At 33.0% G+C, this 18,327-nt stretch overlaps 1 protein-coding gene across 1 annotated transcript; it reads left to right on the top strand.

The window, feature by feature from the left end:
• The first annotated feature begins 16,075 nt into the window (after nt 1–16,075).
• Nucleotides 16,076–17,401, top strand: LOC105325586 (ras-related protein Rap-1b). The gene is made up of 2 exons (XM_020066063.3): nt 16,076–16,418; nt 16,674–17,401. Exon 2 carries the CDS (start codon nt 16,678–16,680, stop codon nt 17,353–17,355), a length of 678 nt encoding a protein of 225 aa, XP_019921622.3. The 5' UTR covers nt 16,076–16,418; nt 16,674–16,677; the 3' UTR covers nt 17,356–17,401.
• The last annotated feature ends 926 nt before the right edge of the window (nt 17,402–18,327 follow it).

The following is an 18,327-nucleotide window of genomic DNA, read 5'->3' as shown; positions in this document are numbered from 1 at the left end:
GAAAATAATATTGATTGGAATTAAGAATATTTATTTAATGAAGTCAAATATCTGCCAACACTTTTACAAATATATTTAGATAATTCAATATTAAGACCATCCAAATAATATCTTAAAATGCCTTAAAACGGAAAATTACAATAACTTCAATGTATATTGTCTGATTTGGTTGAAAAACAGAAAGATATGAACATTTAAAAGCAGCGCTCCGCCAAGCAAGGCATCCCATGGCAAGAATATGTTGGTCAAATGTATCGAGGGACGCACAAGCACACAGTTTAACCACCAAGTGAGTTTACTCTCCGACAACATCAACTATCACGATATATGATTCGTCGCCGAAACTTAGTAAATGAATAGTGTTTGACTTATCAATTACCATGTTAAACAAGTTAGAAGAGTTTGATGATACTAAGTACATGTGTGTATTATGGTTACCTTGCAAGAAATTAACATCCGTTTACTAACACACCAAAAAACAAACTGTTAGTGATGCTTAATTCCCGGCGCTTCTCAATGCGCGAGGGAATTGCAATTAAAGGTCTAACTTACTGTAAGTGAACATAAGTGATATGAAGCATCTCGACACCACATATCTCCCTAAAAATTACAAACACCGTTGTATCATTGTACATATACAGCCATACACATATATACATATATTTTACTAAAAAAAATTGTCTACATTTGTGAAAAACAAAAACCATAAAGTCAAAAAACTAACACAGTCATCTGAAAAATACCCATACCAAGAATACAAATATAACCTAAAAGCATTCCGTACTTTATATATTCTAACTTCAAGCATTATTATACCTCGTATTTAATGCCAATATCTAAAACAAAATTACGATACTTCTTATACAAACACCATTACACAAAAACATTACCATCCCTCAGATACAAATATCATTGTCTGACAACAATACCATACCTCGGATATGAATACCAATATCCCAAAACATTACTATACCCTTGATATAGATACCAGTACCCTTAAACAATACCATCCCTCTAATATAAATACCATTACCCAAAATATTACAATACCCCTGATATAAATACCATTACCCAAAAACATGACCATTCCTCAGATATAAATACTATTACCCCAAAGCAATACTATCCCTCAGATATAAATACTATTATTTCAAAGCATGAATATCCCTCGGATATAAATACCATTACCCAAAAATATTACTATACCCCTGATATAAATACCATTACCCCAAACATTACTATCCCTCGGATATGAATACCATTACCCTAAAATATTAGTCTACCCCTGATATAATAACATTACCCCAAAATATAACCATCTCTCTAATATAAATACCATTATTCCAAAGCATGAATATCCCTCGGATATAAATACCATTACCCAAAAATATTACTATACCCCTGATATAAATACCATTACCCCAAACATTACTATCCCTCTAATATAGATACCATTACCCCCAAAACATGACCATCCCTCTAATATTAATACCATTACCGTAAAGCATTACCATCCCTCTAATATAAACACCATTATTCCAAAGCATAACTATTCCTCGGATATGAATACCATTACCCAAAAATATTACTATACCCCTGATATAAATACCATTACCCCAAACATTACTATCCCTCTAATATAAATACCATTACCCCCAAAACATGACCATCCCTCTAATATTAATACCATTACCGTAAAGCATTACCATCCCTCTAATATAAACACCATTATTCCAAAGCATAACTTTTCCTCGGATATGAATACCATTACCCAAAAACATTACTATACCCCTGATTTAAATAACATTACCCCAAAACATTACCATCCCTCTAATATAAATACCATTCCCCCAAAACATTACCATCCCTCTTACAAAAATACCATTACCGCAAAGCATTATATATACCATCCCTCTAATATAAATACCATTATTCTAAAGCATTACTATCACTCAGATATGAATACCATTACCCAAAAATATAACTATACCCCTGGTATGAATACCATTGCCTTAAAATATTACTATACCCCTAATATAGATATCATTACCCCAAACATTACCATCCCTCTAATATAAATACCACTACCGCAAAGCATTACCATCCCTCTAATATTAATACCATTACTGCAAAGCATTACCATCCCTCTTATATAAATACTATTTTTCCAAATCAGTACTTTCCCTCGAATATAAATACCATTACCCCAAAACATTACTATTCCTCTGATATAAAAACCATTTTCCCAAAATATTACTAAACCCATGAAATAAATACCATTATTCCGCATTACCATACAAATATCATTATAATACCTTTAATATAAAAACCATTATCTCAGAACATTATCATGCCTTAACTACATGTATTAAACAATTTTCTTTACACATTACCATTTCTCGGGTACAATATCATTATCGCAGACAATACCATCCTTCGGATACATACATATTTACCCCCAATTAATTACCATCCCTTACAGTAAATATTACCATCTCAACAATTACTTTGTGTATCCCTCTGAAAAAATACAAATGCTTCAAAGAACCACCATTCATTAGGTTCCTAGATACAACCACCATAATACTGTATCATGTACCTATATATAGATACAGCCACCATAATACTGTATCATGTACCTATATATAGATACAGCCACCATAATACTGTATCATGTACTTATATATAGATACAACCACCATAATAATGTATCATGTACCTATATATAGATACAGCCACCATAATACTGTATCATGTACCTATATATCGATACAACCACCATAATACTGTATCATGTACCTATATATAGATACAACCACTATAATACTGTATCATGTACCTACATGTATATATAAATACAACCACCATAATACTGTATCATGTACCTACATATAGATACAACCACCATAATACTGTATCATGTACCTACATATAGATACAGCCACCATAATACTGTATCATGTACCTATATATAGATACAGCCACCATAATACTGTATCATGTACCTATATATAGATACAGCCACCATAATACTGTATCATGTACCTATATATAGATACAACCACCATAATACTGTATCATGTACCTATATATAGATACAGCCACCATAATACCGTATCATGTACCTATATATAGATACAACCACCATAATACCGTATCATGTACCTATATATAGATACAGCCACCATAATATAGATACTGCCACCATAATACTGTATAATGTACCTACATGTATATATAAATACAACCACCATAATACTGTATCATGTACCTACATATAGATACAACCACCATAATACTGTATCATGTACCTATATATAGATACAGCCACCATAATACTGTATCATGTACCTATATATAGATACAACCACCATAATACTGTATCATGTACCTATATATAGATACAACCACCATAATACTGTATCATGTACCTATATATAGATACAGCCACCATAATACTGTATCATGTACCTATATATAGATACAACCACCATAATACTGTATCATGTACCTATATATAGATACAGCCACCATAATACTGTATCATGTACCTATATATAGATACAACCACCATAATACTGTATCATGTACCTATATATAGATACAGCTACCATAATACTGTATCACGTACCTATATATAGATACAGCCACCATAATACTGTATCATGTACCTAATATAGATACAGCTACCATAATACTGTATCATGTACCTATATATAGATACAACCACCATAATACTGTATCATGTACCTATATATAGATACAACCACCATAATACTGTATCATGTACCTATATATAGATACAGCCACCATAATACTGTATCATGTACCTATATATAGATACAGCCACCGTAATACTGTATCATATACCTATATTTGCATTCCCATTGTTCTTTCCCACTGTAAACCCATACGGAGGAGCTGCAATTATTTCTCTATAATCGCAATTGCTCTGTCTGTATACTATGACGTCATAAAGTTGTAACGTTATATATACTTTTCCATGACGTTATAGATTTAAACCACTATACGATACATCATGTGTTTTTCTCCAACTCCATAAAATTGATGTATTTAATTAAAACATGTTTTTGATAACATTTTAAAGGAATTACTGTTTTAACATATCATTGATTCTGTTAACAAATCTATATGAATTAAAAAGATACATTACAGTCTGAATGTATACTTTTGATGTAATAGCTAAATGTCAAGGTCTAGGCTAATACAGGGTATTTGCGAGTAGTAAAATGCAAATATAAGTAATAAACAACGATTATTTAGTGAACATGGCGTTATGAATAGCAACTGCTCTGCTGGCATATTTTCCATGATGCGCTAGAGCGCATCATGGAATATGCCAACGGAGCAATTGCTATTCATAACGCCATGTTCACTAAATAACGTTGTTTATTTCTTAAATATATAGATACAACCACCATAAAACTGTATCATGTACCTATATATAGATACAGCCACCATAATACTGTATCATGTACCTATATATAGATACAACCACCATAATACTGTATCATGTACCTATATATAGATACAACCACCATAATACTGTATCATGTACCTATATATAGATACAACCACCATAATACTGTATCATGTACCTATATATAGATACAACCACCATAATACTGTATCATGTACCTATATATAGATACAACCACCATAATACTGTATCATGTACCTATATATAGATACAACCACCATAATACTGCATCATGTACCTATATATAGATACAGCCACCATAATACTGTATCATGTACCTATATATAGATACAACCACCATGATACTGTATCATGTACCTATATATAGATACAACCACCATAATACTGCATCATGTACCTATATATAGATACAGCCACCTTAATACTGTATCATGTACATGTACCTACATTAATGTACATAAAAACAGAGGTTTCTTTGCAATAGACTGTAGTAATCTATAAATGTCTATCAAAATATGTATATAAATATGTTTTGTTTCTGTTCTATTTTCACTTGAGTTTATAATTTGATTATGTAATACTCTCCATTAATTTGGAGGAATTAAAGAATACCTTATCTTATATGTCACACAGACCACAGAGGTCAGAACATCCTAATCTTAAAAGCACTTAGTATCTTATAATAATACAGATATATTGAATGATGTATTTTGCTTCTATCTTTTTCTTCAGAAAAAGATCAATAACAATCATTTATTTTGAAGGGTGGTATCGTATTTCAATCATTCTCTCTTATTACAATGTTCTGTGCTTCATAAGTTTTACAATATTAAAATAAATCTTTTTTTTTTAGTCTGTAAAATAGAAACGGGAAAAAAAATCAGTCTCAAGTATAAAAACAGGGTGTGTTCAATTTACATTGTCACCGTATTTAATGTCAGCACGTGAATCTCATCCTAACGTTAACTTCAAAGTTTTTGATTTTTCAATTTACCAACAAAATGGTCAAGATTTAACGCTTTTGACTGTGATCTTTGCACGTGCTCGGTCGCTGAGATTATCTATGATTATATAATGGTTTGATTATCGCGAATTCCATTTGATTGGTACAATCATGTTTTGATACACCATCCGGTTGAACCAGGTTACATCGGCTGTGTTCTTTGATCGTCGCCTGTAATTTATCTCAAATAAAACGCCATTCCGTTTAATTAGCTATACTTATAGTAAAGTAATTACGGCAATCAATGACTACAGAGTGCACGGTAAAACCCGAGTTCATAAATCATAGTACCAATTCTTGCTTTAGTTCAGTAAAATTGGTATCGTCGCGCACTTTAGAATACAATACATCAAATTTAAACGGTCCTTGGAATTAAATTATATTTGATTGACAATTGTAATTGGTATTGGGTGTATCTTCAACAGTTAATGTATAACAGTTCTTTAGTTAGTTACTTTGGAACTGGTGTAAATAAATAGATCATGGGTTCTGCTCTATGTAGCATACTTTAAATCAAGTGTTTGCAGTTGTTGAGTTCTTTTGGAGGTTGATTCAATGTTAAAATTGTCACCATTATTCATTTGGTCCACATGATCATAACTGTTACAGTTTTTCCGAGTACTTTCACTTTGTAAATCGACAGAGGATCAGACTGATTTTAGCAAGGCCACTTGCAACCATATTTTAGATATAACTCCTCTGCCATGACGAATTTTTTCCCTTTTATTGATTAGCCAAAGATTTGTTTGCCAATTTATTGAAATTTAGGTAAATGTATTCTTTTTCATCCGGTGGATAAATGCAGTGTTATCTACTGAAAATTTTAGTGAATTAATCATTTCTAGGTGAATCAAACAGACAAAGTAATGCAAAAAAAACCGTTGCATAGGATCATAGATTTGTGACCAATTGATCTTGAGTTTAATACAATTTACGATAAGCGGTATATAATAGTTGACCCAGACTAGGCATCTGATATCCGTTCGGTGTCTAACCCGTGCCAGATATCAGATATCACGTGACACCTGAGATTAAAAGGTATTCACATAAAGTACAACTTCCCTCTAACAACAGACATTAGTGACACTATCGGCTCAGATCAATGGCTGCCACAGGCTTCACGGCGGTAAATGAGTTGTTCTCTTTGAACAATAGTTCAGCTACACGTTCCGGAAATTGAAAAGGTGAAACAGAAAATCGTTCTATGTATTTAGATTTTTTTATGTTTTGTTTCAATTTGTAAGGTTTTAAAAATCTGCACTAAATGAACACCTTCGTAAAGAGCGTGATGCAATCAATATCCATTGTATGTTTGTTAGTCAGTGAAGTAAAATGGAGCAGATAATCTGTTGATGATCCACTTAGGGTCAAAGTCATTAAAAGCCAATGTCATGACTTAGCAATACTGTATCAGATGAACCATTGTGTGAAATACAAATATCGTCATATCACTTCCTTGTTCATATATCACATAAACCAAAACCATTCTTACATTTCCCCTGTAAAGAAACACGACAACAAATCTACCTGTCTGAGACCACACTGACCTTGTGACAGATTCTAGTATTTAAAAAAATCGTATTGATGTATCCGAAGATTTAGATGTGAAGTGTTAAGAAGATGGCAATACACCAACGAATATTTTTATTGTCACTACCGGGGAAAAATCAGCCATTTTGTAAAATTGTAAATTGGGGTAGGTTTGGATATATCAAAACTGTCAGATAATAATCAAAGTTGCGAAAACAGGAACACGTTGATTTCTTAAATCTGCATAGAGCAGGCCGGGTTACGCACCAGCCAGAAGGGGGGGGGGGGGGGGGGGATACGTCTTTAACTTATGAAACATTGGATCACGTTTCATCTCCTGTCGGTGTCAGTTTAATGATAAATGGGTTTTTTTGTGTGCTTGGTGGGTTTTTTTTTGTTGGATTGATATTCTGTATACTACTTGTATATATATATATATATTGAGGTTTTTTTTTTATTGAATTCACACTTGTCTTTATTCCAGTTGAAGGCAGAAAGGAGGAGAAAACTGTAAATGTAACTTATTCATGTACGCCAACCTCTAACCTTTATCTTTGTTCATCGTTGTAAATATTATTACATCTAAAGAACTGGTAATAATGTCTTAAACACATGCAAAATAGGCCACACATTAAGAAGAGCCAAATTCTTAAAATGGTATAAACCCTATTTATGGTTGTAGAGAAATCCGAAGACCGTAGTCTATATGTCATAAACAGAAATGTGGTCAAAGCATTTGTTTCCCCAAGATGTATAAATATATTTTATATACAGAGTTTATAACACATATATATATATATATATATATATATATATATATATATATATATATATATATATATATATTTGCTGTACAAGAAAGATTTGATAAATATTCAAACACTTTTTGTACATTGACAATTTGTAGAAAGGTGAAAATGCGCAGTAAGGCCTAACGCGTCCAAGAATCGGACAAAATTACAATATATATGTATTTTGATTCTTAAAACCCCACAAGAGGGATTAGCTTATAAATTGTTTCCACGCACATATCTATCATGTTTAATTGAAAACGATAACAAGTGAATTTATGAAAAAGATAACAAAATCATTAAGTTCCCATTATTCAAAAGAAAAAAGGAAGAGTTGTGGTTATACAAAATTAAACATAAAATCAATCAAAATATTCTTTAAAAACCATGCATTTTGATCTCAAATTGAATGTAACAATGTCTCAGAAAATATTACAAAGCTAGCGCGATCGAATGTTAATAACGGAAAAGCAGTATGAGGAAATTAAGAAACTGTTTTGTTCTGATTTCTACGTCTTAGTTTCATGGTTTTCTAAGCTATAAAAAATCAGGACATTACATCGACATACAGAGTACAAGTAAATGGGAACAGTCAGCAGTTATTTTCTACAGTTTCATTGTTACGATTTTTCTGTTAGTCTAAACTTGCTTAATTAAAAAATTTATTTTCTTCAAGTCCCGCGGAATACTGACAAGATGAATGTATTAACGACAGGGAAACCTGGAAATTAAAGGCTATCAAAATACGAATAAGTCCGGGTTAAAATGTATTTTTTCAGGGGCCTTTCACATGCTTTTTGCCAGAAACATATTCAAAAGTTGATGCCAATAGACTTTAAATTTCTTACCTTTCCAACAACATTTTCATAAACACTGAAGTAAATTAAGTTAATCTAATTATCGGGGTATTTGCCACACCTTCAAGTTTCAACATCCGGTTTTGTTGGAAAGAAAGTACATGCTAGCAACCGAAATCGCTAGTGCATGTAGGAACCAGTTTTGAAGAAATTTAAGATTTTTTCCAATTTCAGAAACACTTATTTTAGCTGGGTTTTTTTTGAAAGGGTGTGAGAATTTGGTAGATAATTTACATAAACTTTATCTTATTGATTGAATTATTGTTTGTATTTTTCTCAGACTATAATAAATGTTTATAAAAAAAAGATATGATGATAATTGAAGATAGTTAACGTTTTAAAGCTAGCATTAATTGGAACATGATTCAAGAAGGAGAGCAGTTATGACAGTAAATGTACTAATCATAATTCACGGTGCCAATTCACATGCAAAAGACCACTGTACAGAGATTCTTGAATTTTAAATATTTTCAAACTGAAAGTTCATTTCAAGGATAAACTTGACGTATTCACAGAGGCTCAAATACATTGTTTAAAAAACATGGTACATATATATATATATGTAGAACAAAAGTCTTCAGTTTAGGTGGGTGTATTGAACATCAGCTCGTATAGAAACAGTCTAGCCTGAGTAAACTTAACCACCTACAAACCATCAAAACCTCTTGTTTGTTAGTTTTGCGACCTATAGTTTGTTATTAACAAAGATGTATGTATTATCAGGACGGAAATGTCATGTTTTACAAAAGGTCCTTCTTCATTACCACATGAATAATGCGTCTGTATATGTCTGTGTTAGTTGTTACACGTTATGGTTGAGACGTGTGAAGTAGATGCTTCATTCAAATTGAACACGTCTCGACACCCTTTGGATTTGTGTTTTTTGTGCCTATAACTCCGCACCCCTGTTTTTTGTTTGTTGTCCCTATTACTGGTATTGAATGTATTGATGTATCTGAATGTTGGTAAACATGTGTAGTGTCACAAGCTGCGTGACGTCATAGAGTAGGAGACTTGTTTTTTAGAGACCACACTGGGTACTCTGGGAAAACAACATTGCTGTTTGTGTTCTTGTTCAAAATCTCTTTGATTTATATCACTAATTAGCTTCCTGACGTCAAAATGAATTTGCATTTTCTGCACTACTGTTTTTCGCTGCAACTAACTCATTGAACTTCGAGGCCAATGCCCGCAGAGGTTAAGAAATTGACCCACTGACAAAAGATAACATGCTTATGTGGCCATCAATTCATACCCGTGGAAACCTTTTTTATTCAATGAGAATACATGTATGTACAAATGTTTCGGTATAGCTACATTATTTCAAAATAATTCATGATGAAAATAGGTATTGTATGACAAAAACAGGAAAGGGTGCATGATTCCTGTCGCGACCTTTTGAATGGGAATATAGACGTACGTGTCTATTTATTTTATGAATAGGGTGTAGTAATTCTTTTCTTTTTAAAATACTTCTGTTCTTCTCAAAAAGCCAACCTAACAAATCGTCTAACAAAAGGAATATTTTAAATGTGCCCGATTAGTGTTGGCTTTAAAAAGCTGGAAAGAATCAAGTATTCGATAGACAATCTTTATCGCAAGGGACGTATTTGAAGAACGAAAATAGGTGATGAAATCCATTTTTGAAGGAAAAAAAACAGACCTTTAATATTGTATTTTTTTATCTTTATGTGCCTATAAGAAATTTTAGAAGAATCAGAAAAAATTAGCCCACAATATACAATTATCACAAGATTTTGCATGCATTGGAAAGATACTTTTCATAAATATTGTTCTGAAATATAGGTCACATTGTACAGGCGGATACAATCAATCTGATTAAAATCAGATCTTTGATCTGCTCCGACAAATTCTGATGTCGCATCAGAATTTCGGAGCGTTACAAAGATCTGATTTTGATCAGATTGGGATACAGTGCATCATAATCATACTGGCATATTTAAGTTTACAAGAAAAGCTACTTTAAAATAGCAGATATGATTATCACGTTCCTATGAACTAATAAACTTTGTCATTCATTTATTGTTTTATATTTATGCCAGATCATTTATAAATTTATGAAAGTATTTTAATTGTGCATTATAATGTCATTCATAACTGTGACCTCTTGACCCGTTAAAAAGTTGAAACTGAAATAAACCTTTTTGCGCTTTGGTTAGTTCATATTATGTAAAATATTTGCAACATCTCCCTTCTTTTAAGTTTCAATGCTTAAACGTGTTTCTGTAAAGCTACAAAAGGGAAAAAGAAGAAAAAAACCCAAATCATTATTTTATCGTTTAAGATGTATGGGTCTATTCGTGGGATGTTTTGGATTTCTGAACAAATAAATGAGTTAACTTCGAGCCAAAAACCGACATTGGATTGCATTTCTCTAAATCAATGCGTCTACCTACTTACAAAAAACTGTTTAGCTAGTTAAATCTACTCTTTGTACATAAAAAGCTATAAAAGATCAGGGATATATATTAGATAGTAATTAGTATAGATTAATTTTACCCTTTATTCAGTCCTAAATATTGCAGAAACGAAATTAGTGACACATATTTTTCTTTGTATTTTTTTTATGTATTGTCTATAGATTTCAAAAATTCTTGATACAGACTCGTTAAGGAGTGAGATATCTTATGAAGTTGTAGTGCCCGTGTTTTGAGTTCAATAAATCAAACTGATAAATGAAGATTTTATATTGTTTTCTCTCGAATAAAGGATAATGTCAAGAAATTGTTTTAAAAAAAATTCTTTGTGTAAAATTTGGAACCAGCCCATTGGACCTTGAACGTCACTTTCGCAGAAAAACAATGACATTTTTGTTGTGAAAAACATCGTCTCTTGGGATTTCAGAAGTCACTATATGTTTGATTTACGGTCATCTGATCAGAAAAAGGCCGTTAATTGATGTTTTTTCAGTTGTTGTAAATAATCCCTTATTGATAACTATTTCTGCTCGAGCTTGGTAAATATGGCAATCATCTCTTAATTATTTTGGTAAAGTCACTTCACAAGTGAAGCAAGAAAATTGAAAGATCTTTGTAACTTAGATTTGCCATAAATTCATCAGCTATACTGATTTGTGTAAAAAAGGACCATCAAGAGGTGGGTATAGTAGGTACACTTTTATTAATATTTTTTTCTGTACTGTAAAAATTTACTTAAACCATTTTAAATGCAATCAAACTTCTTTGAAAAATATGCCTTTTTGAATTTAGGAAATTGTGTTTTAACACCTTCCCTTTAGCAAAATGAACATGTGTCGGTTTATTAAATTGTTGCATTTACCAATGGACAATTATCATTATTACATTTTGTGTTTTTTTAAATTAGTAAATGTGTTCAACTTTGTAGAATGGAAGTGTTCGTTCATAATAACATGACAGTTAATCTCTCACTGTCTTTTTATGCTTGTAGTGCTTAGGATTCTGAGCCTTTCGCGGTTTTCTGTTTACGGGAATTAACCCGCGTGGTTCCCCGAAGGATTTTCATTACTGATGTACGGTAAGTCGTGCACGCAATTCTGTCCTCTCCATGAACTTTACCTCTAATTAATAACATGCAAACTTCAATGACATACACTCATGTTTCAAAACATATCAAAAGTATATGTATATGTCTTATGCATGGATTTATCTATTTATCTATCCATCTATCTATCTATCAGAGTGAGAGAAAAACCCACAGGTGACGAAACAATATATAGATCATAATATTAAGTTAATCACATGCTAGTACTATCATAAACAGAAACGACCACCAACAGCACTGGAATACCTTTTTATCTCCTTCACGGTCTTTATTTGAACCATTCTTACAATTCTAAGACTTGCATCGCCCAAAGCTGTCATGTGTCGAAAAACGTGGAATGCCAATTGAAATTGAAGACTGCAGCTGCATGGAAGCGCTATTTTCGGTGCAATAAAATGACGTTCATTAGCTCTGATTTGAAGAAATTGAACGAGTCGGAACAATTGTTCCTGTGGTGTCTTGGGTTGTCACTTACTTCCGTCGGCGGGAGTGGAAGTATGTCTCGCCACGTGACCAATTATTTTTCAATATACACGTGCATGTATTTTTTCATCAAAATTGGTCCAGTAGGACTGAGAATGGAACCATTGAAATTTACTAAAATATCGTTTATTTTGATCAAATCTATAGACGCGATAGAGTCGTTCGCTATAAGAAACAGAACATCCTTATTGACATGCAATAAACCCATTCAAGAAGTCTCTTTTTTCTGGATTAGCCGAGTTCTGTCGGACAGCCAAACGAACAACATTTGATTGTATTTGATTACGTATAGAAATAAACGGAAACTTCGACGCGAGATGCCTCCCCTTAGTTCAACGAGTGTACGACTTATAACATGTACCAAAACTAACAGCAATCCGACCATCACAGAGTGAACGAATAATAAGATATACCAAAACTGGCTAGAGAAAACAGCAGTCCATAGCTACACCAGGGGAGGAACCAGGTGATGAACCAAGACGATATATGAATAGTTCAATGACTTATATGATATAAAAGAACAACACTATCTTTCCATACGGCAACAAAGCAACTCTTCTGCAATGATATTGCATTAAAAATCAATTGTAGGTCTCATTATACTCTTCTTTAACGTAGATCAGGTATAAAGAATTAATTATCATCGGATATTCACCTGTTCCTTATGTCTACAGTGTAAGTTATATGTTTCTTACTGTAATATCGCCACAGGACACAAAACGCGAGGAAAGCGTATAGAGGACTGAGCTTGAATACCTGAACCAACAATTATCGTTGTATTGAGTCCCAGGCGGTACAGTGCAGTCTTAAAATAGCTGCGCTGAATCTCGGAATTAATTGATATGATATACCAGGGACGCCAGTACCGTAAGGGACCCACAAACAACGTCGGTGGCTGAGTCAGGGTAGGGATTTCTATCCTCGGACAAACGGTCTGGTTGGTTGCCCATTTAACTTCAACGCATGTCTTTATTGGGATTTTAAAATTAGATTTATATGTTTGTTAATTTTTTCTCAGTACTGTAGATGCAGTCAAAAGAATACAGAAATTGTTATTGGTAGATGTTAGAGTCCTATACGCATATAAAACGGTTCGTATTGGAGTGTACTAGCAAATTAACGTACATATTTGGATCTATAAGTATTGTGAATGAAAAGAGTTTCCTCAAACTGTGCTTGTAAGTTGTTTTCCTCAAAATCTGTTTCTTCCATTTAAAAAGTATTCTGAAACACAAACCTTCATGGAAAATTTTCAATAAATGGAATTCAAATTAGGGATTAAGTTATTGTAACTTATTCCCTCGGGCTGTGGCTGTTTGGAGTCTGAACAAAATAAAGGAAAACAAACAAAATACAAAATACAAACCAACTCTAATTAGCACAAATGGCTGTTTATCTAAATTTCATATGCAAAACTTATTTTTAGCACTTTATAAGAATAGCAATTTCATTACAAGCTGTCTCTAGTATCCAAATCTATATTTGTAGTCGAGTTTGAGCATCACCAAGTCTTGATTCTGTATATAGAGTTTCCCCAATCATTATCACGTAAGTAAACAGACTATGCCATTATCTTCTTATACTTCCCGTAATTGCCCCTACAGCTGAATCAGAAACGTCAACGACCAGTTTTATATAGGGCCGCCTCGATCTGAAAACATACTGACGTCATAAATGGTCGTCAAGATCGTTCAACTTCAGACGGAAATAAATGAAAGTAGTTGCAAAAACCTTCACTTTTATTTTGAAGAATTTCATTGTAATAATTTTGCAAACATTCTAAGATTATGATTGATTTACTAATACCGCAATGAAAATTTATATTATGCTAAATTCCAAAAGTCTTTATATATTTTCAAATTTTACTATATTTATCCTAAAATAGCTTTAAAAGTATTTGGAGAGGTAAAAACTGTAAAACCCCCAGCGGGATTCGAACTAATGACTTACAGATTCCTAGTAAACCCTCAAACCCACTGCGCTACACTGTTAGGTTACAATACAGAGAAAGAAACTACTTATATAATTTCACTTCATTTTATTGTTTATTTCTATAAACAATACGTCATAACATGGTAGTGTCCCATACCACCTTAAACGAAAACCGATCTCACAATATCACGGTTTGTTTGTTTGTTTAATGACGTCACATTCTGTGCAATGGATTTTTAGAAGCATGCCCCGGTGTATTGCATTTGGTGTTCCGGTGGTTATTTCATTGCATAAATGATAATAGAGTAATTTTATTCAAATGATACGGTTTTATTACATGTAAGTCGAGAGTATCATTCTTCTGTTATGCATATTTAATATATTTGCGTACACAATAAAAAAAGAGTTTGAATGCTTAACAGGCAAACGCATGTCACATAATACAACGATAAGGGCTCACATATTTCATAACATGTAATAACAAAAAAGACCATCCAAATTACTCAGACTTAAGGGTCAATTTTAGGTTTCTACAATTACCATCAATCCAACTTAATTTCCTTATCACTTACAATTAGTTGACCTTTACTTATTAACATTAAATTTTTACCTACTTGTACTTTTTAAGAGGTTTAAGAAATATACCATAAATGACCGCGACCAACACACCCGCTGTAGAGTTAACAAGGTTTATATTCCCAAGAGGTTTTGCGAAATAGGGCATAGCAACAGTTCGATTCTCAGTGACTGTCAGTTTTGCATAGTAAGAATAATCCAATTTCAAAATGAACGATCAAAAACTTTACAAATTAAGTCAGTTGTCTCCAAGTCGCAAAATTCCTGACCCAAGGGCAATTGGTTCTTGGAACGCAGTTCGCTATTCGCAATTCAAAAGAAAACTGCATTCTAGATGGTAATTTGTAATTCAAAATGTAAACAAAGGTAATGAATTAATGTTCTTTACAGACAAAAATTCAATATAGGTATATACCGTTATCACAAAAAATTAAAGGAATGTAAAGTTGAAATTTTATACAAAATGCCTTCAATGAAAGTTTATCGAAATTTTCCTTCGTGATAGAGGTCCAGTTTAAATGAAATTGAATACTTTTATACTTGAAATTCATTTAGCCGGATACTTCATGAATTTTTTAATGTATATTTATGGTTTTGATAGGAGCTGGTTTTTTAAAATAATATAGTTGTTTTTTTCAAATTAGTGATTTGTTAATTTGATATCCAGGGGTTTCGAACAAACGTGTCTAAAATTACTTCCACAGCGCGTCTATGTACCTGTAGAATCGTCCTTAGTTTAGTCCTTAGTGTCGCGTCGTCATATTAAGGAGTGTTTATCGTATTTAGTGATTTAGCCATTCAAATTCAATACATGTATATTGCAAGTATATATAGTCATATATTGTATAGAATAGCATAACAAAACTAGCTTTGAAAGGGTTGCTTGCGATGTAGACGTTTCATTATTTGAACAGCAATAATACACACAAGGTCATTTCAGATAAAGAATAACTACTTGGAGTACCATGGTTTATATATACTTACGATACGTAAGCCACTGTGTGGACACCTTAACAAAATATCAATACTTGGCGTTTCATTAGCACGACAGAGATTCCAGTAATAATTGTTCCCACGATTCTCTATTCATTACAAAACAGCTCTGAATTATGCGCTTATTACCATACCAATCAATACTCCACAAGTCCACCTTCCCTAGGAGAGCGAGTATAAATACAGGGCGACTTTCAATGTCATCACTCCTCATCTAGATCTACTCGCAGCTGTTAACTCACCTAAAGGTAAGCTTCGGTTATTGCAAACCTCTGAGGCTTGGCTATCACTTGAGTATCTTTAAAATATGTTACATTAAAAGTTTAAAATTTATCAATTGAAACTTAACTATAAAAACTGTTATAGTTAAGTTTAAATTGATAAATTTTAAACTTTTAATGTAACAAATATACTTAAAGTGAAAAGAAAAAAAATAAGAAAGTGCATTTAGATTCGATGTTGCTTCTTTTTGTAATCAATTTCGTTCGTTCTTTTTTCTGCAGAGGAATGCACAGTCTACATAAGAAAGGCCGATCACAAAGTCTGCCAAACTGGAAGGACGATCGGACCGCCTTGCACTACCGGCTGACCATCATGGGTGCAGCCGGTGTGGGCAAGAGCTGCATAATCTCCCAGTTCCTGTACGACCGCTTCATCAGTGAGTACAAGGAGACCGTGGAGGAATTCCACCGCGGGGAGTACACCGTGGACGGACGCGAACTCATTCTGGACATTCTAGACACCGCGGGTGCACATTCATTTCCGGCCATGCGCAGACTGGCTATTTCAACAAGTGACGCTTTTGTGTTGGTTTATTCAATAGACGACGAGTCTTCATTTCAAGGGGTAAAAGATTTACGGGACATTATTTTAGCAGAACGTGGGGATGAGAATGTTCCTATCGTTGTTGTGGGAAACAAATCGGACATTTCTATGGAAAAAAGGGCGATAATGAAAGAAACTGCAGAATCTATTGTGTGTTTTGACTGGGAGAATGGGTATGTAGAGGCTTCCGCCAAAGACAGCATAAATGTTGCCGGAATCTTTAAAGAAATTCTCCGACAAACGAACATGGAGTTTTGCAACACACCCCTTCCTAAGCGTAAAAGGCTGGGGTCTAGTGCGTCCGATAGCTCGGAATTCTCAGACTCAACACACAAACGGAGAAGTTGTATTGTTTCATAATGTGAAGAACATGCATATTATTTTTATTATTATCATTGTTTTAATAAATGTATAAAAAACCATTTACTTGTTATGTATTTCTGATAATTGTATTCGGTAGAAATTGATGAAATAAATCAAACTAATGTCTGAATTTTTAAATTTAAAACTCTGGAAATAAAACGGTTTAGTCAACATAGGTAAAATAAACAATTAATGCTTTTAATGTCTATAAAAAAGAAAAATATAAATACAAAATTCTGTTCATTCATAAGAAGGATTCTCCTCGACAGTATTTGCCACAACCTCCTATGTACATCGTATCAGATGATGTATCTTACGACAAACGGGAAAATCAATCGAAACTCCTCGGGCCTTTCCGGCAGGCTCGGAAAACCACCTCGTATTACTAAGGCGTCTATGCATATTAAGATGTCGACTAGACTTTATTTAGGTCAATGATATACACTAACATATACTATAGAAATGAGATACAAGGCTGTCCAGTCGATACTTATTTTAATAGGAACTGACTCCATTTTACATAAAATTCTAACATCCGGTAATGTTGATATATTTGAGGTGTTTTCCGCGCCTCTCGGAAAGACCCGAGAAGTTGCAATATACGGGAAAATTGGTTTGCAATTATTCCTGATTTTGACATGCACAAAGCCTTCTGCATAAAATGGATATTAAAAATTCCAAAACCAAAAAATAGGATTCCAAAGTAAAGATGGGTTCAATAACTAAGTTTAAAACGATGTCTTCACAGTGCAAATGATATCAAAAGGTCTTATAAATGAATGATATTTCAAATCCTTGCGAGTAATTACATGGATTTGCTGAGGTTTCCTTTGGTATTTTCAGGCTCATGTTTGGGTCTATTTTGGTATCTTGCTTTGGTAAACTTGGCAAAGAACGCTGTTTGACAAGTCATTTCAGTTAAACACCCAAGACCAAAACTTGGTAAAGAGCTGATAATGATAAAAAAGT

This window comes from Magallana gigas, chromosome 7 (genome assembly GCF_963853765.1).
Source record: "Magallana gigas chromosome 7, xbMagGiga1.1, whole genome shotgun sequence".
Classification (NCBI taxonomy): Eukaryota; Metazoa; Mollusca; class Bivalvia; order Ostreida; family Ostreidae; genus Magallana; species Magallana gigas.
The sequence above is the reverse complement of the archived record's forward strand: the minus strand, read 5'-3'. Positions and strand labels throughout refer to the sequence as shown.

Bases quoted from the DNA above. Each gene is read 5' to 3' on its own strand.
- LOC105325586 (XM_020066063.3), top strand. From the start codon at position 16,678: ATGCACAGTCTACATAAGAAAGGCCGATCACAAAGTCTGCCAAACTGG.